At 43.2% G+C, this 25501-nt stretch overlaps 1 protein-coding gene across 2 annotated transcripts in view; it reads left to right on the top strand.

Annotated features, from left to right (window-relative positions):
- Positions 1-25501, top strand: part of PDZD2 (PDZ domain containing 2) — a 200767-nt gene that overhangs the window by 57232 nt on the left and 118034 nt on the right. For both annotated transcript variants that reach the window (XM_027634814.1, XM_027634813.1), the window contains exon 2: positions 4638-5463. In XM_027634814.1, coding sequence (XP_027490615.1) covers positions 4985-5463 — 479 coding nt within the window. In that variant the 5' untranslated portion in view covers positions 4638-4984. The remainder of the gene's footprint in view (positions 1-4637; positions 5464-25501) is intronic.

Below are 25501 nucleotides of genomic sequence, written 5' to 3'. Positions count from 1 at the left end.
TTATCTACATGATTAATTTAAGTGTCTGCCATGGCTCTGCAGTGAGCTCAGGGGCGTAGACAGGCAACCCGCGGCGTATGAACGCCTGTAGCTTTTCCTGTGGGGAGCAGGAATGGGGTTTTGAAGGCTGCCTGCCCCTGGCAGCGTGGAGGGGGCTGTCATCCGCTATCTCCAGAGGGATATGTGTGCATGGAGGGGAAGAGCCCTCCAGCAATGTTGCTAAATGAATGATGGATGAGTTTTGCATGGAATGCAAATGCCTTTGAACGCTTCAACCAGCCAACTGTAGGATTGAAGCTGAAGTCAACATCAGGTTGTGCCCTTGGCCAACGTTGAGAGGAGATTTGGAGATTCTGGAGTTAGAGCTTTCAGCTGCTTTCAAGGAGCTCCAAGTTCTCCAGGCTGGAGACTGGGGCAGTGCTTTTGGTCTGGGGATAGTTTGAAAAGGACAGCCCGTAACACGTCCACCCAATGTCAAAATTGGTAACCAGCTGAGAGCAAAACTCCTTAAATTATTAGGTCAAAAAAGACCTCAAAAGATGATCTGGTCTGATCTTCTCTGGAGCTTAAATGGTTTTGAACCCTGTGTGGTTACTGAGAACTATACTGATGTTTGCTGTTGAAGCAATGATAAGGATGTCATTGTCATAACTTAGTGGATGTTACCCATTACATGACCACTCACTGTGCTCTTGCTAAGATGATGTTGAAGGAAAAAAGTAAGAGGGATTGAAATGGAGAGATCTACTCTCTCCCACAGCCCAAGAGAGATTGGCTCTAGTCATTGGTCATGGCAGATTTTTGTCACTACCATGAGTGATGGAGACTCCAGCCACTCTAGACAGTGTTCTGCAGTGCTTTGATATTCTTTATCCTTATGTTACCTAACCACTAACCTAAACCTATCTTGATATGGTTTGCACCCATTACTCCACCATGGGCAAGCGGAACAGACTGTTTTTCTCCTCCTGGTCACTGTAGAGCATTTTAAAGTACATGAGGACCTTTAACTTGTGCTCTCACCCCCCACCTGCAATGCCTTCTCTGTTTTGGATTAGCAGGCCCTAATTTCTTGAGTATTTCCTACTAAGTCACACTTTCAAGACTGGCAGTCATATCAGAGCTCTGCTCCAACTGGGCAGTTTTGCTGCTGAGACCTTCCCAGTCCTGCGTGAAGCTACAGAGATATTTCACATGCCTCGTAGGCTTTGTCCCTGTTGACACATCCTTGGACAATGACCTTTTTATTTCCCCAACAGGAAGACTTTATTGATGGGAGTGATTCCCTAGAAACTCTGGAAGTGTTCAAGGCCAGGCTGGATGGGACTCTGAGCAACCTGGTCTAGTGAAAGGTTTCCCTGCCCATGGCAGTGTGGTTGGAACTGGATTCCCTTCTAACCCAAGCCATTCTGTGATTCTATAGTTCTGTGAAACTCCACATCTTTTCCCAGAAACTTGCCACCTATCTAAGCCAACCTATCTAAGTGTGGTTTTCCTTTTGTAGTACTCTGCTTTTATCCTTGCTGAATTTTATCCTAGTTTTTAGAGAATGTTTTTCTGATTTTTCCCAAGATATTTTAGATGCTAATCTTGTACTCCAGTGTGTCTGCAGACACTCCCAGCTTTGTGTAATCTGCAGATTTAATACGTGTACTCTCTTTCCTTGTCCAGGTCACTAATGAATGTGCTGAGCAGAACTAGATCCAGCAGAGTTGCACTCACAGTGTCCTTCTGTTTTCACAGAATGTCATTAATAACTACTCCCTGGGTATGGATTTATGGTAGCCTCATTTAATCATGTTTCCTTAGTTTGTTTATGAGAAAGTTGTTTGAGACAGTGACAAAAGCTATAATAAAGCCCAGATAAATTACATCCAACAACTTTTCCATTATGAAATTAATTTGATTTTATATTACTTTTTTCTTGTCTCTCCTGTATCTACTTCTTATATTTTTGTTCTCTTCCACATACATGCAGACCGTTTCTTTGTTTGACTTAGAGTTTTTAAAATGGTTGAAGATAGACTACTGAGTGATGTAGCATTCTTCTGCTGCTTCTCTTTCTACCCTTAAAGACAGACATTGCACTTGCCATTGTCCTTCCTTCTGGCACCTTACCTGCCTGAGTTCTCACAAGTGACCATCAGGGAGGTATCTGAGATGGTTTCAGCTGATTTTGTAGGGAATTTAAAAGGTGGTTTGTCCTACTCTGCTGGACAGAAAATACTTGACTTGGACAGAGGATGGATCTCACCCTAGAACAAGCCGAGAAAAGGATAGTATACCTCTGTACTGATATTGTGTCGCATTGTATACTAATCCCCTGTACATAGGTGGCAATTTTAACAAGGACTGAAGCAAAAAGCAAACCAGTGTTGCCTTTTTCAGTGTCATTTTTCAATAACTTTCTCTCTGAGCAACACTTTTCCAGACTGTCTTTGTGGTATTAATATGCATATAAAGAGTAATTTTTTTTTCTTTTTTCATCTTCTGCAAGTTTCATTTTATTTTTATGCCCTGATGTTTCTATTATTTTTGCCTATGTGTTCACACTATGTTTTTTAACTCCTGCTTGGTAACCTTTTAGTGTTCTTTCTTCTTGTCTTTGAGGAAAATGAAAAGCTCGTGATGCTGCCAAGTCTTCTGATCCTTCTGCATTGAGATGCTATTGTGCCTGTGCCTTTTAAGCACAAAATATTGTTTCTTCGAGAAACTACAGCTCACCTTGATTTCTTTTTCCTTTAAACTCCTCTGCATGAATTCTTACCTAGTAAGGTTTTTTAATGTACTGAAGCCAATAATTTCTGTTTTGCTGTCCCCGATCTCTTGAATTTACAGGCATTCTTACATGAGTTTCTTTCCACCTTCTTGCCCCCAACATATCCCTCTCTGGAGGCACTTCCCTCCTTGACCTATCTGTTACATGAGAATGTTGTTCTGAAGGCACCAGGAACCTCTGTCTCATACTGCTCTCCCTTCCTAGCAGATATCTCATGATTGTACTCTCCCATTGGCATTGAGTCAGTTGTATCAGGTTCTTTCTTTAGGGTTTATTTTGTTTGTGTTTTTTCACTTTTATTATTAACCAGATAATTTAGCAGTTCTTCCTCCCTCTGTGTTCTGGACCTCAGAGCAAGTATATAGATCATCCTCAGTATGTAAGGAGTGCCTCTATGTTTGTTTTTTTTGGTTCATATATAAGCCATGCATCTTTAGATCAGTATTCCAGATCGAGGTCTTACTACAGCAAGTTCCAGTTATGTCAGTTAAATCATCACTTTTGTCTTAAATTAAATCTGAGATCTTAAATAAGACCTAAGTTCTGTGTTAAAAAATATATTCACCAGTGTTGCATTAAATATCTAAGATGCACAGAGGATTTAAGGCTATTTCATGGTCAATCTGTGTCTCTATTATCACCTCTTCTTTTTAGACCTGTGCTAACTCAGAATTGCCTCTCACTAGGAAGTGGGCCATTTCCTCCATTCCCAAGCTGATGCCCATCCTTTTTGAGCTGTTGGTGTAGCATCACCCTGCTGGTGAAGATGATGGTGTCCTCCTAGGAGGACCAAATGTGGCCCTGATCTGTTGTCCTTCCCTGAGCTTTCTTGGGGTTACTCCTGTCCGTCTAAGTAGTGCCAGAAATTTGGATACAGTTTCTGGGCAGCAAAATTTTGCGAGAGTCTCCTTTTACACTCATGTTCTTGGGGTTACAAGCTCCTTCTACAGCTCTTCTGCTAGAGCCAAGCCTTGCGTACACATCTGCAAGAGCAGGCCTGAAGGCTGCAAGCTCAAAGCTGCTGCTTTCTCCTGCCTTCCTGGTGCACAGCTCACTGAGCAGCGTCCACTGCTAGAAAATAAATCCCTGAAAGAATCCAGTCAACCAGACTTGACTCGCGTCAGGGTTTTTTCTTGTTTCATAGATCCTAATGATCATGAAAAAACCCCCCTTTCTCACCCTCTTGCTTGCTAACCCCCAGCTCTCACTGCTTCCTGGTTGTTTGTGTGCCTCACTCTCAGAAGTGCAGGAAATTGGGGAGTTCACCTGCCCAACTCTTGTCCCAGGAGACTGGGTAGTCGCCTCCCTTAGATGCTTTACGGGGTTGATTCAGTCTGCTGTAAGCCACTGCTGCCAGTAAGAGGAGGGAGCCCATTGATGTCCTCACCCTTCATGTGTGCTGCTGCCCATCCCTCCTGCAGCTTGGTGGGGAGGTAAGTCAGAGACGTGACCAGTTTAAGACTATCTCAGCCCAAAATCACTGGCACGGAGGAGGCAGAGCTGCCTCCAGCAGGGGCATCAGCCACGTTCAGTCACTGGTGAGACTGAAGTGTTGCGCTTTGCCCTTTCAGCAGTCCTTGGAATGGGTTTGGCTGGAGTGTCTCCTCTGCTTCGTTAAGAGCCCTGGAGCTGTGGCAGGAGCATCCGCTCGGCTCTCCAATTCCCATTTTACCGGGAAGGTCAGGAGCTAATGGTGACCTTTTATTCCCTTGCTGAGGAGAGCAGCTGGTGCCCTCAAGTGGCAAATCGCAGAAGGAGAGCGGCCCGGCCGGCGAGCCGGCGTTGGGGTGCTGGGCTGGGGCTGTTGAACGCCTGCAGTGGTTTTGGCTCTTCTAACCATGCTGTTTTCCCCTTGCAGGACAAGACTGTGTGGTGATCGTGGCAGGAAGGACACTTTGTTCCCAGCGGAGTGGGGACCCCGACGGCAGGCATACCTGGACAGCCAGAGACACTCCCCATTGCTTCATCCACTAACAGCCAGTCCATAGGGCTGGCTGTGCTCTGTACACCAAACATCCTGCCTTGACTGTGCTTTTGGTCAGTCAGAACCCCCTCCAAAAAATCTCCCTAAGATTAGATGGAGTTTGCTTTGGATCTGCAGCCCCACTCCAGCATGTCCCCAGAGGCTGCAGGGGGCCATGGCAGACGACCAGGGAGCCGACTGGGGCCGGAGCTGATGCCGTGAGGGGATGCACGGGGACAGCGATGCCCATCACACAGGACAACGCAGGGGTCTTCCTCCCCCTCCTGTGCCAGTGGCTGCAGAACAGCCGTCGGGAGGGGGCCGAGGGAGCCGAGCAGCAGCTCTGCCGCTCGGCTGTCCAGAAGCTGAGTGAGTACATCCAGCTCAACTTCTCCGTGGATGAGAGCACACTGCAGCCAGGGAGCTGTGGGACTCTGGATACAGAGATCTGCACCATGTACCTGGCCCAGGAGATGCGAAAAAACGAGGTTCTAGGTTTGAGCTTTGGGAACATCCCTGCTCTGGGGGACTACGGGGAGAAGCGTCGGGTAGGAAAGAAGAGGAAGGGGCATAAGGGGCCTGTGCTTGACGTTGGGTGCATCTGGGTGACGGATTTGAAGAAAAACAGCCCGGCCGGGAAGTGCGGGAGAGTGCGCCTGAAAGATGAGATCCTCTCTCTGAATGGCCAGCTGATGGTCGGCGTGGATGTCACTGGAGCAAGGTAAGGGGGGAAAAACATGTAGCACATGCTGCAAGTCATCAGCTGGTGCTGATGGAAGTCCAGGAGCAGATGTTTTGGCCTCTGCTTTCCAGGCCCTGAGAGAGCTCTGGGTTCATTCTTAAGGTCTGCAGAAAATAAGAAACGAGAGCAAATCGATAATTAGCTTACATGTGCTACTCACACTTCCACTGGAAAATTTTCAGAGGTCATTGTGTCAAAAAATAGCACATTGTAAGCATCAGAGGGGCTCCACTAAAAGAGGAGTCTTCCTGAGTTTGTATAAAACTGTTTCCTTAAGTAAAAATGAACACAGATGCAGCAGCTCTGAAAGATATTTTTACAGGTGCTTCTTATTTTTGTTGAAACATTTGAGTTGAGGGAAGCTTTTTTGACAGCTAAATGTTGTCTGAGACTTTTTCAAAGCAAGACATTTTTGTGTTTTCCACATTGGAACAACTTAATTTTAATAAATTCCCTTTGATTTTAATGCATTTGCTCTCTTCTGTTTCCTGTCCCAGAAAACTTGAAACCTTTAAGACTTCAAATCAGACATGAAGGTTTTTGCAATGATATAGATTACTTTTGTGGTGTTTTTTTTAATTCAGCTACTCCATGCTGTAAATTCGTTATTGTCCCAGTCTTGCCCTTTGTGGGCTGGCAGACTTTCTCACATTTCTCTTTGCAAAGGCAAAAACCTTTCTCTGCTAATGATGTGGATGCAAATGTTCATTCATACCTGAGGTTGCAATGTACCTGAGAGCATGAAATCCTCCCCCTCTTGCCCAAGTGGGTTTATCTTGGGAATGGACAGTTTTGGAAACCAAGTGCTAGTGGAGTGCTCCCAACAGGCAGTGGATGTGGCAGGAGTTAGGAGTAACTATCACTCCCAGTTCTGCCATGTGACTGCATAAAAGCAATGAGTCCTCAATCTGTGGGCACTGGGCAGCTCAACCCATCTGTGGTTTTATAGGTGTGAAAAAAACCTTCCATAATTCCTGACCTCTCATTCAATTTATACAATGAATGTATAAATATTGCTACTGGGGTGGTATCAGTCAGTGGGTACCTCCAAATTCAAGAGGGTCTGTGGCAGAAAGCAGTTAGTTTGCTGTTTCCCCTTTGCCAAATGTCACTGTTCCTAAATCCAAGGAATCCAATACAGTGCATAACAGCAGCACAACATGTGGAGGAGCTGGCTGTGGGTATTACTCATCTGTCTCTCCTTGCTAGGAAAGCTGGATCTGACTTCTTTAAAGACAAGTTATTTATTTAAATTCCACCTGATTTCCATGTAAACAGCAGAAACAGGTTGATCATTGCCGAACTTATTTCTTTTTTTTTTTCTTTCTTTTGATTTAGAGAAACATTATGTGGTAATAAAATCATCAAAGCTCTTTGCTTAACAGGGTATTATTACATTAGAGAGGAATAATGTAGGTGGTGTCATTTTTGGTGATGTTAGTGATTTAGGGAAAATTACTGCTCTCTTCAGACTTAGAAAATTGTGTGTGTCTATCAAACACAATTGCAGGGAAATGAGCTGTATTGGAGTATAGAATAAAGGTTAGTCAAAACTCTGTCTATTTATTTATCTTCTGTCTATACAACTGTATCTCTAAACCACATGAGTTATGTTCCCCCAGACAACAACTTCCTATGTATATTGGAACTACTCTACTCTTTTTGGCTCTTACTCATTTACTGGAGGGAGGCTCTTAGTATTTCTGCAGATGACAGATGAATCCTTCATTTCTTGAGCATAACTGAATGGGGCTTCATTGAGCAAGTCCTGGGAGAATTGCAAAAGAATTATTTTGTCATGAATATCATTCAGTTTGAAATATTTCATTATGAATTTCATCAAGCATAGCTGCAGTGCTTGGACACAGCTACTATATACATCTGATCTTAAAAGTCAGCGCTAAATACGTTTCCAAAGTCAAACTATTTTTAAAGAAAGCAGAGTAAGATGCATTACCAGTGTTGACAGTGTGGTAGAAACATGAGATATGATTATAATTTTGTCATTGAGAAAATCCAACCACTGCTTTAAAATACCATATTTCTCGTTGCCAAAAATTACCAAACATTGCCATGTGTGGGAATACAGTCAGAGAACAGGAAGACTTCTTTTTAACCCACAAACTGGAGCTGCTTCCCAAAAATGAACCGAGAAATGTTTTGACAGCCGTACCTTTGCACAGTGTTTCTTAGTCTCTCCTCTTCAGCTAGTGTCCTGGGCAGAGTTGCTAGGACTCCTGAGCACAAGATAGGGCATGCCAAATGTCAGGGAAACCAGTTTATTCTCAAAGATGCTGAGAAAGTCCTTCAGGAATCAGGTCTGCAATGGAGAGGGAGTTTCAACTGACACTGCTAAAGGTGAAGCTTTTACTTTACCTGAAGTTGATGGTTTTCAGCAGAGCCAAGGTCTTTCCTGAATGCTTCCTGCTACTGCATATTACATGTACATGCTCCAGGATAGCTGAAACTATGATGGTAATGTTCTGTTCCTCCTAACAGGTCAGTGGTATTAGTAGTTGTGTGGTATGTGGATGTTCTAAACACACAGTACTGCTTCTCTGTATGTGCTCACAGCTGATTACAGAGCACAATTCAGACTGTCTAACAAAATCACAGGTGTCAAAATGTGCATAGCACTTTGTGCTCCTTTCTGTGGCAGTCAATAACAGTCCTGGGTTCTGCTAGATGAAATCTTGAGGTTCTTTGTCAAAAAAGTTCTTGCTGGTGCTGGAAACACAACATGCTGTCCCTGGCTGTAATTAGAGACAAATTCTGCTGTGAACAGCAGTCTTCAGGAGGGTGATCTTCTTCTTTATCCCCTTGGGAGCCCTGCACACAAGGAGCAGATCTGTGCCTGCAGAGCAGTACAACTGCTGTGACAGTGGGAGCAGAGTACAGGGACCTTTCCTGTGTCTGAGAAGCGCTGCTCAAAAATCTGACAGTGTGGTTGGAAAACTTGTTTCAGCAGAGCACTCCTTTCAAGGCACTTTTTTATTGAGATCCCCCTTCCTCAGAAGTTTGAATGGTAGGATTTTTTAAAATAGGTTGCTTTGCTCCTCCAATAGAAGTGTTTTCTTGTTGGGAAGAACATTCTTCCTCTCCAGATGTTGCCACTATTTGATATTCAAGTGCAGTGCTCCAGTTTTGCATTTTCCATGGGGCGCTGCTTCCTGCCCTGCTGAGGTGAGACACTGTCACTGCCTCAGGAGGCTGGATGTCCTCGCCATGGCTACTTTGTTCCTGCACTGGCAGCCGTGCTTGTCTCTGGAGCATCGACAAGATTTTGTTGCATCCTGTTATTCAGCAGCGTGTTCAAAATGCTTCCATGTGCCCTGAATGGCTTGTGGAGATAACATGTATGGGAACAAGGATCAGTGCATCAGCCGGGGCCCTCAGGTTAAGTTTTGGGTAACAAACCCACTTTTTAGTAGGGTCAGGTCTTAAGGTGTGTTATGGTGGAAGGGGAGGTGAAATCCTGAAATGGTTTCTGTGCCTCTGATGGGATTGTGTTTCTCCTGAAATTTTGGGGGATTTAATTTCTGCTTGGTGGTGCAATCTCCTTTATACATAATTTTTATTATGGAAAAATCACCCCAAGAAAACTATCTGTGGTCATCACAGAAAGCTTTGTCTCACTGCACCCCACCTCTCAGGCATGTCAGGTTGCATGGATTGATTGCTCTGTTTTACTGTTTCCTCACCTCCTTCCTAAATTTAGCAAATGTGCTGCCAACACAAAGTGCTGCTCAGTGTAAGCAGCTGCCTTGCTTGGTGTTAGTAGGGCCTTGATTATGTTCATAAGAAAATATTTTTGTTTTATTAGGAAAACAAATGGAAATTTATCCTGTCCCTTTGCCCTTGGCCAAGGGGCAAACTTGTCTGTGGGAGCTCCTTGTTAAAATATTAACAGCACTGACTACACAGAGAAAAACAAATACAGTGGTCCTGGAAACTGTAGCCTCCAAACACGAGCTCAGGGAATAGATTTCTCATAACTGACCTAAAAAATGCCCCCAACCTGTTGTGGTATTGAATTAATTTCCTTTTTTATATCATATTACCAATCTTCATGCTGCTAAGTGATGGATCAGGGCACAGAGGCTGAGACCTGGGGCTTGTTATCACAGGCAAGGATGAGAAGCCTATGCTGACGTGCCCTCCAAGCTGCCTGGTGTGTGAGTCCTGAGGATGGAAAACAAGCAACACGCAGGGATTTTGGCAGAGGGTTTTCTCCTCCAGTTGAGCTGCTGTGAGCTAGGATACAGTGAATGTGTGCTCAACCTGTGCAAAATGAGAGAAAGCCTATGGATGTCTAATGTTTCCCAGGCACAGCCCAAGTCTTTCTGTGCTCCTGAAATCTGGCTGCTGTATTTTACACTGTTAATGGATATAAATACCCCTCCTTGATTTTGGATATAAATTCCTCTGCCTTTCCCCCTCCCCCACCCTTAAAATATTGCAGGACTAAGAAACTAAGAAGGAGTTGTTTTTCTTCCCTTCTTTTATGTCTCCCAGAAAGGTATGAGCAGACTTAGCCACACGTGTTGAGAAATAAATTGCTCTGAAGAAATGAGCTTTATTCCAAATCCTCTCTTAAGAGCCAAAGTCTTAAGCAGAAGGTCACTAATCCCAAGACTCAGCAGAGATCATTTAGCTTGTTTGTCCTCTTTGCTTTGCTAATCTGAGCGTGTGTTCGCTCTGTTTCCCCTCCTCACCCTTCTGTTCGTGCCGTTCCTCTCCATCTCTCCATGCCAAGCCCAGCACCTGCAGAAGCAAAACTCATTCCCTTGTAGCCAGTCATTTGCAGCATTCCACCACTACAGCTGCCTCCTCAACAGACTTCCCAAACCCCTCATCCCCCTCAGATTTGCATCTCATTTATCTTCTTGCTTAGCGCAGTTTCATCTAACACCTATGAAAAATGATGGAAAGACTTCCACTGATTTAAACAGCTCATGTCCCATATGTGTTTGTGTGTTTGTGCCAAAATTTTGGGAATAATATGCTTGCCATTGCCTTCTGTGCACTACTGCCACTGAACAACAGAGCTGTCCTCTCTTGGTAGGAAGTGTGATCTCCAGGAGCATACATGTATAAGTAGGCAACATCCCCAGGGTCATCTGCTGAAATTGCTCCCAGTCCCAACTCTGCACACTTGCTTTTCAGAGGGATTGCATCAGGCTTGGGCAGAGAGGTTGGTGATGTTGCCTTAGGGGATGTAAAATTTCCAGAGGGTATAAGAGAGTTGTCCTGCACTTTTTTTTTTCGTGCTTTGGTTTTATTCTATTGAGCTGTGAGTGCTCTGATTAGAAGGCTGTACCTTGCTGCCAAATGTGTGACTGTGCATCTACATTTAATTTGCTGTTCTGACCACATGTAATTACAAGAGAACCAGCCCAGTGCTTGGGAGGGACCTCTGCCCTCCCCACTCATCCACTGTGGGAACATCTTGTTTTGGTGAATCAGCCTTGTGACTTGTCATTTACCCTGATACCAAAGTGCCAGCAAGATCCCTTTTCCATCCTCAGTGGGATTTTCAGCCTCACACACAGCAAGCATCCCATGCTCTCAGGTCATCTGGAAGCACAGTCAGGATGCAGCAGAACATGGCTAATTGGCAAACTGCTGGAATGTGCAGAATAGATTCACTTTTTTCTATTGCCCAGCCAACGAACAGGTGAGGCCTTCAGCTACAGCAGCAATTTTCACCACCTCTCCAACATTGCATTTGCTAGCACAGAACAGTGTTTTAGCCATCAATAATTAAAAATACAGATGTTCAAAAACAAGCAAGGAACATTTCATGCCCCTTATTCTTACTCCTTCTATAATGCTTGTGCCCTTACACACCAATTTGTAGTGTGCAGTCATTCACAGCATCTCTTCTAATCTGTAAATGTAAATTTCTCTTCATATTCTGGGAGTCCAAAGTTTTGCACAAAGAAAGCTGTGGGCTAAAGACTGATTTCTGTGAGATAGAAGCTCTGAGAGATGCAAGAGGAGGAGGCAACTGGAGCCGGGTTACTGAGAGGTTGTAATTTCCAACCTGTACTGACTGATGTGCTATGAGTTCCAGAAAGGCACAGCTTCTCCAGTCCTTATTGAAATGTTGGGTTTTTTTCTCATAGGACTGGGCTAAGCGAGCACCATTCTTCCCCTTCTCAGATGGGTTTTGGGGCTGCTCTGTAAGCAGGCCTTGATCATATCTTCTTGCCACCTCATGTACCTTTGGGGGTGATGGTTGCTGTCTTGGACATGTACTAGAACTGAACTGTGACCCTCCAAAGCTAAAAGCATGAACAGTGATGGCAGCTTAAAACCCAGTTATCCTCTGTCACTGGGAATCAGGCCTGGATTGGGAAGGACAGGAGCAGGGAGGCTTGAAAGATGATGAACAGGAGACAGTTCCACAGGCAGAGGCTCAACAACAACCTCAGAGAGATGATTTGTCAGCATGAACCTGCCATCTACGGACATAAGTGACAGGATAAATATAAGAAATGTAGGTATGATCAGGAAAGAGGCAGGTATGTAACTACAGAGACAGCTGCTGCAGTGGATGGCTTTGGGGATGGGCTTTTTTTTAACGTAGAAAACTCATTGCTTATTTTAGGTGATGTGACACTTGCCTCCAGCTCTAAGCAGTATCACATGCTCCTTGAAACATTTTTCTGTCTCCTTTTTATCAGATGTGGGCTAAGAGGGGAAGGGTGTATGTATCAATTGCAGACTCTGCAGCATCACTCACTGTTCTTGCTGCTTTCTCTGGGTAAAGTTTATGATGCTCAGCAAGATCAACTGGGCCTCAAATGGGAAACACTTTTAACAGACCAGTACCAGTGAAAAGATAAGTTGTCAGGCATTGCCACAAAGTTTGGGGCTGTTCAGGAAGAGTGCTACCTGCCAAGGCAGGACAAGAGTAGGGCAAATGTGATTATTACCAGCAAACTTCACTCTAGAGCATCCAAGTTTCAGGAAGCCTAGCCACACTGAAGCCTCTTTAACAAGACTGTGAGAAACTAGAGGTGGAAAATGGATTCAGGCTTTTTCAAAATAAAAACAAATAGTTGGAATGTGACTGAAGGAGATTATTCTGTTGATGCCTAGGACTCTTTTCTATTGTTTAAGAAGGTGGCAAGGTCTGTTTTTTCCCCTTCTCCATAGCAAGTATTATAGATAACCAGATGATCTTCTAAAAAAAACACCAACAACTGGTAAAACAAATAATTGATTAATAATGCAATAACTTTGACTGTGTTTCCTAGTCCATTATGTGATCACTAGAATGGGTTCAGGCTAGCAGAGTAACTATTTGATGTAACAAAAGTCAGTGAAGTCCTTCTTCTCATCCTCGTACATTTTGATCAGTGTCTCTTTGTGCTGCTATAATTGAAGAATTACTAAGTGCTTGACAATTTTTCATAGCCTGGGTTATTTTTATTCCAGTAGTGAAGAGAAAAACATAGACATGGTAACCAGTAAACTTCGTGTTACCATGTATCTGAATACAGAGCCCAGATGAGGAAAATAAACTGGAGGTTGGGGAGTTCCTTCTTGAAAACTTGTGGATGACAAATGGACCCAAACCAGTGCGTGATGTTCTCACTGAAAATCATTTCTAACAAACACTAATTGTTCTGTTGAAAACAACATTCCATGTTTTCATCTGTAGTAGGGTTGTACTAAAACAGATTTTTCTCGGTTTCCTCTAGAGGGCAATGTCATATAAATATTTTAAGCAATTTTTGGGTTCTGTCAACCGGGAATTTAGCCTGTCTTATCTAAGAATTTTTAAGACAGCAGTGAAAAGTGTTTCTTTACGTGCTTTTAGAATGTGTATATACATAATATAGTCTGTTTCTTAGGCTTGTTCAGAGCGGTATCTAATCCCTTTAAGGAGCACAGAAATGAATTTTGGGCAGATTTGCCTATGCTGGAATGAAGAGAGGAAACTGCTGCTGAAGACCTGACTCCCTTCTCTACCTGTGTAACTTCAAGGACTTCCAGTGGCTACTCCTTTTGTAGCAATTGTAAAAAAGATATAATCCAGTCCTCTAAGAATGAAGTTACCATTTGCTATAGTTTATGTTGGTACCTGGAACTTCAGAGCAGAGGATAACTCTAAATACCAAGTCTGAGTGGTTCATAGGACCTAGGAAACAGAAGGGTATGTGTTACTATTTATTTCCCTAAAAATTTATGTGTTCCCAAGTTTGTTAACCATATTTCTTGTTTGATGGCTGTTAGTAACAATGCAATTTTCAAATTAATTGTCCACATAAACAGCTGCTAAAATTAGTATGAATCAAAGGTGACCACTCTGGATCTTAATTTAACTTAAAGGATATTTTCAGTCACTGTAGTATAGAAATGGCAAATATAGACAAAGGCTGATTTATTTTCCTTAAAGCTCAGGTGTGTAATTTGAAACACATTTCCATGGGCATAAACTTCTTTGTTTTTTGCTTGTATCATTACCTTTCTCCCTTCTCCCAAGCTGACATTACTAAAAGGGAAATTTGCTCTTGACATTCCAACATGAAAATGGCTTTAGGAAAATCCTTTTAGAATTTAGTCTCCTTTCCCCTCCTGATGGTCACTAGTTCTTTGGAGAATCATTATAATGCCCTTATTGGATTAACTTCCAAATCTCATACATTTACTAAATTTGTGGGTTATAATTCTTTGTAAAATATTTTTTTCCAAAGAAATAGTGGGCAATCTGCAGTTGCCAGGGTCTCTAAATGAATAAACCTGTTTGTTTGTTTTTCCCCAAACAGGAAAAGCAATTATTTTAAGTAAAACACTTATTCCCAAAAGTGCTCTATTTGAAAACAATGGTCTGTGAATAAAAAAGGCAATAGTTGCATTGGCTTCAAAGACAGCAGACATTAGGCAGCAAAGCAAGATTTGCCGTCTTCTTTTGAGTAACAGCATCTCTAAGAAAAATCTGAGGACACAGCTTTTACAAGCTTAAATAGGTGATAATTGCTTTTTAATTACTGCTGCTGGCCAGGAAGGACTTTTTCCTAAACTATTTCTTAACAGAAATATGATAAGCAGTTGGTAAATTTTAAATTCCTGAGAAAAATTTTTAGAGAAACTAGTGGAAACTAATTATCCATAGTTTCATTTCTCATGCTGCATCAGAAGCTTCGTGCTCAAACTATATATTCATCACCGCCTTGGTTTAGGGCTTGTGTTTAGATCTCACTGTTTCTAAATTAGCTATCAGCTTAATGCTTAATCATGGGGATTATTCTTTGCCTTTGGCTGGAAGGAGCTATGTTTGGGGCTGTAGGTGTGTGGGGAGGTTGATTCACCCTGATCCAGGATCTCTGTACGTGGGTAGCCCAGGGAATCTCACGCTTGCCTGGCTGCAGGTCCTGAAGGAACCACCAAGGTTCACAATTTTGTCTCCTCCTGCTCGCTCTCTCTTCCTTCCTTGCTGGTGAGTGGTCTGCAGTGCAGCTTTCTTGCTGCTATGGCCAAGGCCTCTGACAATTCCATAACACTGTGGGTTTCGGTGGAATTGCTTCCCACTGCCCTGCAATTTGCCTTCCAAATTTCCTCCTGCCACTCCATATCTGTCCCAGCAATACACAAAATAGTCTCCTCTCTGATCTGTTTTTCTATCATGGCCTGCATTTGGAAAGTAAGCAGTATATACAGCAGAGCAGAAAATTATTTAGTAATCTAGCCAGTTTCATCAGGATGAACTGTGTGGTTAAAATAAATCGGATTTCAAGAATTCAGCAGTTATGCTGTGGAGAAAGAAATAATAGTTTAAAAAGTGTACAGATGCCAAATGGATTAGAACTTAATGGTTGGTGTGTAGAATTCAAAATCAACAAGGATTTACTACAAGGCTCTGGTTTAAATATATAAATGGACTCTCAATAGTGGATGAGAAAGGCAGAATCTTAGTGCTTTATGAGAATGATTTTGTGACTCAAATGTGTTCTCTGATGACCTGAGATTCAAACTACAAACTGTGGAAATGAATTTAAGGGGCATCATCATTAAAAAAAAAAGAAAAGTCATTCAGGTTAGTAGAGAAGTAAACATCTTTCTTGAGAGAGGTAGATTTAAGAGCTTCAAAACAAAAGAGGTAAACAACAAGAGGGGAGAAAAAATTTAGGATGGAAGAAGGGCTTAGAAATTCATTAATTCTGGCTTGCTGAATACTAATCATAAATATTTTGTCTAATACGTAATTAAATTAGATATCATTATCTGCTAAAACTGTTCAGCCTGCTCTAATAACCAAGGAAACCAATCCTGAGTCCAGGTGTTAGCTCCCACACTCCCTAAGGTTTTCCTGGCCTCGGGGATATTCTCTCATTTAATGATAGTATCAATAATAGTATTAAAGAATAGGAGAAGGCATATTCTCCTCTTTTATATAATCTTCAACATGCACAGCAGCACACCTGGGACCCACTGCCCATGTCCTACATTAGGGGAGTCATGCGTGACTTGGCAAAGCCAAGATCTCTAGATTAAAAAATGTCAGGTACCATGCTATATACTGAGTCATAAGCTGCTGCAAGAATCTAGCATGAGCCCAATGTAAAGAACTAGTTTAAATTCCATGTAAAGTTTTGAGTCCCTCACATTTTAGTGGCATTTACTACTTCCTTGTAGCTCATGCTGTTCTCTGCAGCAAGCCCATGCTGGTTCCATCTTTACCTTCCACTTCTCTTCTGCATGCTTCTATTTTAAATCATTGATGTGTAAGTTATTTTTGCATAAACTGTGTATGACTTAGAGCTATGTGTCTGCCTCCTGTCAGGGTCTTACAGCCTAATGGATAGCACGTGTGGACTTAAAAAGTGTTGGGTCCTGGTCAAGCCTTTTCCCCACACTGTGAACAAGTCATGGCCCCGGTGACAGGGAGGTGATGACAGCAGCTCTCATTTCTGCAGGTGCTTGAGATCTCGGGGGGAAAAGCACTTTATTAAATGCTGTGTTTTATGGTGGAGTATTTCTTTCCAGGTACTTGCCTGTCTGTTGCAGGGTTATAAAGACAGAGCAGCTTCATAAGGGCTAAAATTCTTTGAAATACCTGTTTTTGCAGAAGTACATTTGAGCAATACAAATAAGCCCTAGCTTAGGAGATACCTACTTGGTTATGAATTTAGCTATTATCCAGTCTTCCTAAGTGTCTCCAAGAGGCGTCAGTGTACACAAGTGAGACTTTACCTGTGGAGTTTTCCTAGAATAATGACAGAATGGAAAGATTGAATTCTGTTTTTCTGAGCCCTTGAAGCCAAAAGCCTGTCCTTTTCTGTGCCTAGTGCTAGCTTTGTGGAAAAAAAAAAAAAGAAAAATAATACAGCCTTGTTTTTGTCATGGTGCTCTAGCCAACACACAGCTGAAGTCTGATGTCTGATTTCCAGATACAGTATTTGAGATTTGTTGTGAAGTGAGAAGATCCAAAGCCAAGCCTGCTGGAGCTGCCAGTTTTCTGGTCGGAGTGCTTGCTCTAGTTTATAAAGCTTTGCATATTATACCCTCAGTGTTGTCTTTCAGAGCTGAAAGAATGCAAAAGTCTAGCAGGGCAGCTTTGGAGAAGGGAATGTGTATTTATTGGGGAAAATGGGGCTTTATTGGGGAAAATGTGATGAAATGGCTTCCTATTCAACACAACTCTTATTTGGTGAGAACTTCCTTGCAAGTACAAACAGACTTATTGGGAAACTGAGGAGGAATCGGTATCAAAGATAAGCATGTGAGAAAAAGAAAAACAGGATGAAATATAACCATATAATTCATTTCATGGCTACCTGGACCCATACTGGGAAGAGTGTGGTAATGCTGGGGGCATCCCCCTACCCCAGCCCCCAAACATTACCCTCTCTCATGCTCACTTCACACATGTCCCCCTTGTTCTATGGTCCCCCGTCTGCCAGTCATGGATCCCAGGGGCAGTGTGCAGGAGTGGTGTAGCAGTTCCAGGAGCACACACAGGGAGGAGGTTTGTGCTGCTGTTCATGTTGTCCAGGGCATTCTGTTTCTGCAGCTCAGTTCCCGAGGAACTGAGGACTAACTTGGTGCAGGGAATGGGACCAAAAAGTGAACATGAGGTCGGGCTGAGAGTTTCCATCTTGGTCACATTTTGCTACCTGCTCTTTCAGTTGCATTCATCAAAGACGCCTGAAAATTGTGTCCTGGAGAAATAGCTTGATTGAATATTTAAGTTTTAAACTTAGCATTGCTCTTATTTTTCCCCAGGTCACCTGCATATTAGAACTTTTAACCTTTAGATTGTGCCAATTGATCAAATGTTCCTGTGTGGTCATTAAAGTTTGATATTTTTTTTCCCTTTCAATTGATAGCAAAATCTGCTCCTGACTTGTGAGGAAGGCTTGAGACCTTACCAAATGAAAGCATGAAACCACGGAAGAGCATTTGCTGCCTGCACAACATACTTCTCTTTAAGTACAATCTAAAGGCAAATTATTTTTCATCCCTTGTTAAATGGATATATAATCACTGAAAGGGAAGGAAGTGTCTCCCAAATGTTAGGAGATAGAGGAGCAGTTCCTCATTTTCATATGGGTAAGCATTATGGCAAGGCAAATTGATTAACTAAAAAGGTGACTCTTGGTTTATGTAAAAGGAGAAATGAGCCTGCAGGATGCTCAGATATGATCAGCTACCACAGACTGGTCCAAAAGAAAACATTACACCTCAAAGAAATTAACACTAAGCTAAGGAAAAAATCATAAATCTTCAATCCAACAAGATAAAGAAATAGCCTAGGGAAAAATTCAAACCAGATCAGAAATTCAAGAAAGATTCTGCCCATGGAGCTCATAGGCACTGTGTCTGAGATCTGCAATCAGTACCAGATGCTACTGATGTGGTGTGGAGCCTGTAACAAAGACATGCTGGACCCATTCAGCCCAAGCAGGAAGCCTTGCAGATTAAATTTGTATTAGTTGGAGCCTGTAGATTGCTTTAGCAAGCAAAATTGAGCCTGGGTGTTAAGATGATCTGGATCAAGAAATCCAAATTAGGTTTCCTCCTTAAAGAGGAACGAGCACATTTTGGCACCACTTTTTCATAACGGTTTTAGAAAGAAAATATTTGGAAACAGATGCAGTAAGTTTCTGTATATTAAATCCAGTCTGTGAAATAAAACTACTCTCTCTGACTGCACAAAACAGTCAGAAGACTCCTGGAACAAAATCCTGCCTAAATTTCATGTATGTTTTAAGGAAGACTCTTGAAACATTAATAAGTGGCGAGTGGATGGCACATTCTGACATGTGCTGGGAAGTACGCACAGATGAAATGCAGGATGGTTTGCAATGTTTAAAAAGTAAACAAGATGTGGGCTTCCACTTTGAATATCGTAAGGATCACACATATTACATTAATGGAGGCTATTCTAGCATGGAATGAAAGCCACATTTGGAACAATCTCTGCAGCTCTGGTTTAGGACACTGGGGAGAGTAATATAAAATGACTCCAGGGTGGAGCACAGGTTGCTGGAGGGAGCAGCCACTGTTGTAACCTACATTATTTTGTAGTTATAGAGAAGGGAAAAATGTTGCTTTGGTAGGAAATCCTAGTGAGCAGGCACATAAGGGCAGTGAATTTCCCAAGGGGGAGTTAACCCCTGAACTGAAAGCTTGTGTAGCCCTATGTGCTATACAAGTCCCACTGGCTGGCAGTGCAAGTGGTGCCTAGGCATCCCACTGGGTGTTTGCAGAGGGGTAAAACACTCTATTCCTTTGGCTGCTCTGAAAATGCACCACGCCAGAGCTCGTGTTACTCCCAGGGGCAGGTGTGTTTGAGTGTTGCTGTGCTCCCGGCAGCCTCCTCAGCCAGAGGGGTGGGCCTTGCCAGCATCATTGTGCAGTTGAGGTCATGGCTGGGGCTACGAACTGGCACCAGCCTTCCTCTCCCTGGCCCTTCCATCTCTCATCTTTACCTTATGCTTAATCTCCCTTGTGCTTTTTCTGGGATGTGTGGTCACGTTCCATTTTGCGTCATGGCTAAGTCACTTCCAAATACTGCAAGTGGGGGAAGGTAGGGAGAGCACCTGGAGGCACCATTTTGGAGTAGATTGACAGCAGCACCTTGATGGGTTTGCTGATCTCTTGTCCAAATTAATTTTCTCTGGTAGTTTTGGACATCCTGGCATGAGACCTGGACAGTCGCAGGTGTGCAGAACCCTCCCAACCTGCAGCAGTGCCTTGCCCCCTCCAGCTTGGGGTTGGCAGGTCTGATGTAGATTTTTCCCCTAACTTATGACCCTTTGGGTTTGTAATGAGATGTACATCGCGTGCTGTTTGTACAGAGTCTTGTTGCTGGAAGATTCAGACTGCTGTTCTCGCGCAAAGAAAACAAGCCCTGCTGATAGCTGCCTTCCCCTAGGCTGCTGAGCACCCTGTGCAACATTTTACACTCAGCAGAGCTTAGCGGAGTTAAAAATAGTTCTTGTTGTCAAAATATTTCTTGGTAGTAAAAATGTCCTTAGGATACTTCGTGAAATGGTAACCTTTGGACCAACCGGGGTAAGGAAAAATCAGAACATGGTTTTTAACGCCACAAAAAAAAAAAAAAAAAAGTTCATCTTAATTGAGCAATATGGGAGAAAGGTTAAGAGCAGAGAAAAGTGGCATCACCTTGCGGAGGGAAAGAATGGAATTTAAACAGAGATCTAAGGGTGAGTACATAATGTAAGATATTATATCTTCTTTAAGTATTTTTTCCTTCAGTGCTTGAAATCTTATCTGGGAGAAAATGTCTGACTCAGTGTAGTGCATGAAGGTCTTGCTGGGAGTCTTTGAATCCAAGGAAGGGTAAAACCTGGCCTTTCACTTTTAATTTGATTTTAAAGGGTAATTAAAATTCTAAATTTGGCTCCCAAGTTATAATTTCTAAAAACAAGCTTAGATAAGTGTTTCCACCCTAGGAAAAAAACACCCTCAGTGATAAAGGATTGCTTTGAGCAAATGCATGTTCCTGTGTGGAGTCTCAGACCTGGGTCATACACTGTAAATAAGTGAATGTATTAAGTGAACAGAAATTTAAGTTAACAGAGGGCATTACTGAGAGAAATGCATACAATAAATAGGGAGTGAGTTGTGAGAGATGGCTTGATGATTTTTTCATTTTAATAACTGTAGCTGGAGTTAAATGTATCAGATAAGGCAAATTGCTTTAAGGCTGTGTGATTTCTGGCTTATTACTCTCTGTTTTATTTCAGCAATACTAGTACATTTCCTTATACCTGTTTTCTGCTCTTTAGTCTGGAGATACTGCTTTGTATTTTGAAGTTAAATACAATATACTTAATGCCATGTAAATCTCCGCTGTTGGGTACTATATGATATCATATTATTCTGGTACTACACACTTAACCTGAATTAGAGAACTGCTGGGTGAGAAGGCTTTATCCCCTATAGATTTGTAGTAACCTCTAAATAAATTCTATGAGGACATAAAGAAAATAATTACAAAGTGAAGTCAAAGCTATATAATGTAGATACATTGCATCATAGTTTGGAGTTTCATGGAATATTCTCTGAAAGTGAGTATTTTTTCACGTATTATAATTGACTTTTAAAATTATCAGCTTATAAATAAACTCTAATGCGTAAAATCAGCTTTAATATGATTGCTTACTAAATATAAATATTTCACAAACAGCTCTCTGCCCAAAGAGCTCAACCTCTGGCTAATGGGCATATTTGGAAGATAGTATTCCAGAAAAGGGCTTGTGGGAGAGAGTTATCAATACAATCAGTCTTACTTCACCCCTCTGAAAGGAAACCCCCAAGCAGAAGGAGAAGAAAAACAGTCTACTGGAGACTAGTGATCTTATACATTTTAAATAACAATTGGTCTTAATGTAGAAGTCACAGTGTCAGCTCTCTGGGACAAAGACCCTATGTCCCTGTTTTCATTAGAAGCTACTGACTGTATTTTGAGTGCTATTTAAATAATAATTATCAATAAGGGAACAGAATAATAACACTGAGAGATTCAATTTCCCAACAGCTCTCTCAATACAGTCTTCCATGGATTGCTTTTCCTATTTTATCTACGAAATCCTGCCTTCTGTAGTAGAAAACATCTCTGACCGTAAGTAAGGAGCACAGATGAAAAGCTTGCTGACACACAGAGACATCATAATACCTCCCAAAAATCACTGAAAATCTCATTTCCTACTATTTGTATGGTAAGAGGAGTAAGTGAGTGTTTACAAATAATTCTAGTAGAGGTCTTGTCTGCCTGCAATTTGCATATAAAACTCCACTAAAATGAAGGACTGGGGTGTTTTTAGCCAAACTTGGGGCTGCTTGGAATTTTTTTGGTCACTGGAATTTTTCTGTACACCCCATGAACTTGCAGCCAGCCGGAAAGGATGAGAGTGTAACTCCCAGCTGAGCCCTGGGTAGCTCTGGGGGCATGCTGGATGTGGGCTGTGGTATTCAGCTCTCCAGGGCTTTTTATGGTTGCTGTGTGTTGGAGCTATTAAAACTGGCATTTTTTTTTTTAAACAGAACCCCTACCTTTGTTATGCTTCTGTGCAGAAGAAATGGTAAGGGAAAGGTTTTCCCTGCAGCAGCCATATCATAGTGTAAGAGCATATGGTGCAGAAATGGGGCTTTCTGGAGGAGGTGATTGTGGGGACTTGGGGAACTCAGTGGCCTGAACACACCGAATCATCCGAGTGAACTGTGAGATCCACACAGAGGTCAGGGAAGGGATCTTTGTATTTTACACTGGCACAGCTGGGAGCAGAGTGTGGGAGCAGAGTGTGGCCTTTGCAGTCCTTGGCTCTGCCTTGGCGCTCTGGACTCCTGTGCAGTGTTAACCCTCTTTGGTGTCATTTTTGTGGTTTCTAGCTGAGTTCTGAACTTTGCTGTTTTCTTTTAGGAAATAAAAAGGGAACATTGTATTGTTGTCCTGGGTTATATGCGGTCCTGGATGCTTATTGTGTTTTTAGAGGAATTTCATTTAAAAGTGCATATTCATTTTGCTGCCCACTAGATCCACAAAAGCCTTCGGTCTTGGGAACATGTACCATATAATTGACTTTATCTGTGTGTTTTGTGTGTCAGGGATGTCAGGCATCCGGTGCCTCGGACACAGCAGTGTTGGGAGAATGTAAATATCTGTGTCTGTTTTAAAGAACAAATGTTTCTGGTGCTTCCAGCTTCTGAAGGCAATGCTTGAAATAAGGCTTAAATATGGTGCAGTTTAAGGTACTTAGGAATAGACCTAACACTTTCTCAGTTGCTTCCTCAAAGTGTTAACCTCTAATACTCACACATTAGTGAAACTGATTTCAGTGACATTTAGTTTGTATGAATGTGGCTCTGAGATGATGAGTATGAATCAAGAACTTGTTTGTGCAAGACAATGATAAGGAAAGAACCAAAAATAATGACAGTCCTAAAAATGCCATGTAGCACTGTCCCTGTGTCATGGCATGGGATCCGACAGCAACCTTCACTAGCTAAGCACCGAACTGGCTTTTTCTGCATCCTTCTTTTGACATTCTAATTTTCCTAATTTTTCATTTTGTACTCCTGAAATTCAAGCTAGAAAGGAACTTGATGCCCAACTCTGTGGGGCAGAAGAGGATGATCTGTGCTAAGCAGTTTTTCTTGCATATGTATGAAGCCAATTTTCTTTAGACAGATTTCTTTAGATAAATCAATGCTTTATCTTTAAAACCCTGTATGACTCAAATCCTGTTTTGGCTTATAGCACAACAGATTACTTTGAAATGCACAGCTGCATGTATGTGAGTAAAATATGTAAATGCTACCAATATTTTTTAAAATAAAAAGCTAAAAAGATTTAGGGCCCAATCCCCCAAAATCTCAGTGGGATGTTGGCTCCAAAACAGACCTAGAAAAGCCCTGCAGAACTGTCACCAAGCTGGGAGGTAACAGTTTTGGACTTTACTGATGCCCAAGAGCCTGTTTCTGTGCTCTCATCCAGGACACTTTGGTCTTGCCCGAGCCAGAGCAGCTCATCTGTCTCCTTGTCCCATGGGGACTCTGCATGCCATTTCCCTCTCTGCTGTGCCTCCTCAGGCCAGCTGGGAGGAGAAACCCTCTTCTCACTCCCTATTCTGCCAAGATTTTACCAGGCAGGATTTTGCATTTTACTTTGCATTTGGATAGGAAATTGGGTCATATTTTGTGGCCTATAGGATAAACATTTCCTGGATCCTTCTGGACTTTTAGTATGATAGGAGCCACTGCTGTGGTCTCTTTTCTGTTTATGAATGTAGTCTAAATAGTTAGGGAGACCAAAGGAGGCATCCCAGGGTGTGATTCCTGATCCAAAACTCTTTTGTATTATTATAATAACCAGGTCACGGGCAAAAACAAAACAGTTTTAGGGTGGGGACTCAGGAAAACCTCTCCTCCCACATGAGTATCCTGAAGTTTGGATTCTGATTTGCACAGAGGAATACATTTGAAGAAGAGGTATTGGAGAGGGCTGAGGCAGGAGTTGTCTGGAAGCTCCTTATTTTCCTAGGAAAATAATGCTGGTGCGCATTTCCCTCCTCTTGAGCAGAAGCTGTGGAATTTGCTGTCTGTATGCTGGATGAACTTCCTCTGCTGCTCAGAGGACGGATGCAGCCATCACACCCTCCTCTCACTGTGCTCAAAATCTGATCTCTGCTTTTTAAATGAAGGGGCTTATGAGTTTTTTTTTCTCAGGAGATGTCAGGCCATGAATCATGGTGGGAAGGGAGGCATTTCCTGGTTAGCAGTGTTGAGCCCCAGAAAGAGGCACATCCCAAGGACTGAAAGCTTCCCTTTGGGTTAGCTCTAGGTATGTTAACTATTGGTGTGTTCCATTTTGGCACTTAATTAACTGCCTGTGCTCCCTGGGAGCTAAGGCACTGACATCAGGCTATGCGTTTTGCTCTAAGGAACAGAGTTCAGAGACTCTTCTGTCTCCTTCTGAACTCGTGGAAGGCTGAAAATCACGTTGAAAGTCCTGAAAAACAGGAGGGACAGTTCTTTCTGTGCAGGATCGTACTACATGTGGGAGCCAGGACTGCTGTGAGCAAACCTAAGCTGTTAAAAAGATGGCTTGAATACAGCATGGGACTCAGTGGAGGTATTTAATCCCTGTCCATCTTGATTACAGCCTGATCTGCTCACTCCTTGTCAATCCTTGGGCAAATATAGTTCTCTCTCTCTTTTTTTTTTTTTTTTTTTAAACAGTTCCAGCAGTGGGTTTTTTCCCTGTATATGGCCAAAACTTCTGTCGCCAGAAGATGGCTGTGACCGCAGCTGTATAGTTTAGATGGCAGAATGCAATGTTGGATATAACCTGGCTGCTGTTAGGTCTGCTGGGAACCGGCTGCCACACACCTGGAAAATGGCCGTGGGATGTTAAATGACAGCCTGAGATAAAGACACTTGGCTTTGGCACATCAGGCCAGGCTCCGGAAAAGGGAAAAAGGGAACAAGCTCCTGGGAGTTGTTCGGAGGCAGCAGTTGGGGATTTCAATTTGGATGCCCCGAGTGGGAAACATTTTCACGTGCGAGGCGGTTGGGGGGGGGGAGGAGGGGGGAGACCATAAGGAGGACGGCTCTCAACAGGAGCCTGGTTTGGGTGGAGCAAGTGTGCCGAAGGGAAAAGCTCCGTGTCCGGACCGGGTCCCGCTGGAAAGCGACCTGTGAAGGTGCCCGAAGGCAGCGCAAAGGCTGCCTAGCGCATCCCCCCGGTAGGGACGGCTCCGGGAGGGGTGGGCGCCGGGGACGCGGGGCCGGGTCTGGTACCTGGCAGCGGGCGGGAGGGGCATCCCTCTATCCCCCCCACGCCCGGCGGAGTGCGCCGGGGTCAGCGCTCCCACCTGCGCGGCGGGGCGGGCCGGGGCGGGGCGGCGTTCGGGCCCTGCGTGGCCGCTGCAGCCGCGCCCCGCGCCCGGGAGGCGGCGGCGCCGCCGCCGAAGGTGCCTCCCCGCCGGCAGCAGCGACAGCGGGAGCGGCGGCGGCAGCAGTGGCAGCAGCAGCT

Source organism: Corapipo altera, unplaced genomic scaffold, assembly GCF_003945725.1.
Source record: "Corapipo altera isolate COAL_440 unplaced genomic scaffold, ASM394572v1 61411, whole genome shotgun sequence".
NCBI lineage: Eukaryota > Metazoa > Chordata > Aves > Passeriformes > Pipridae > Corapipo > Corapipo altera.
This window is presented reverse-complemented; position numbering and strand designations above follow the sequence as displayed.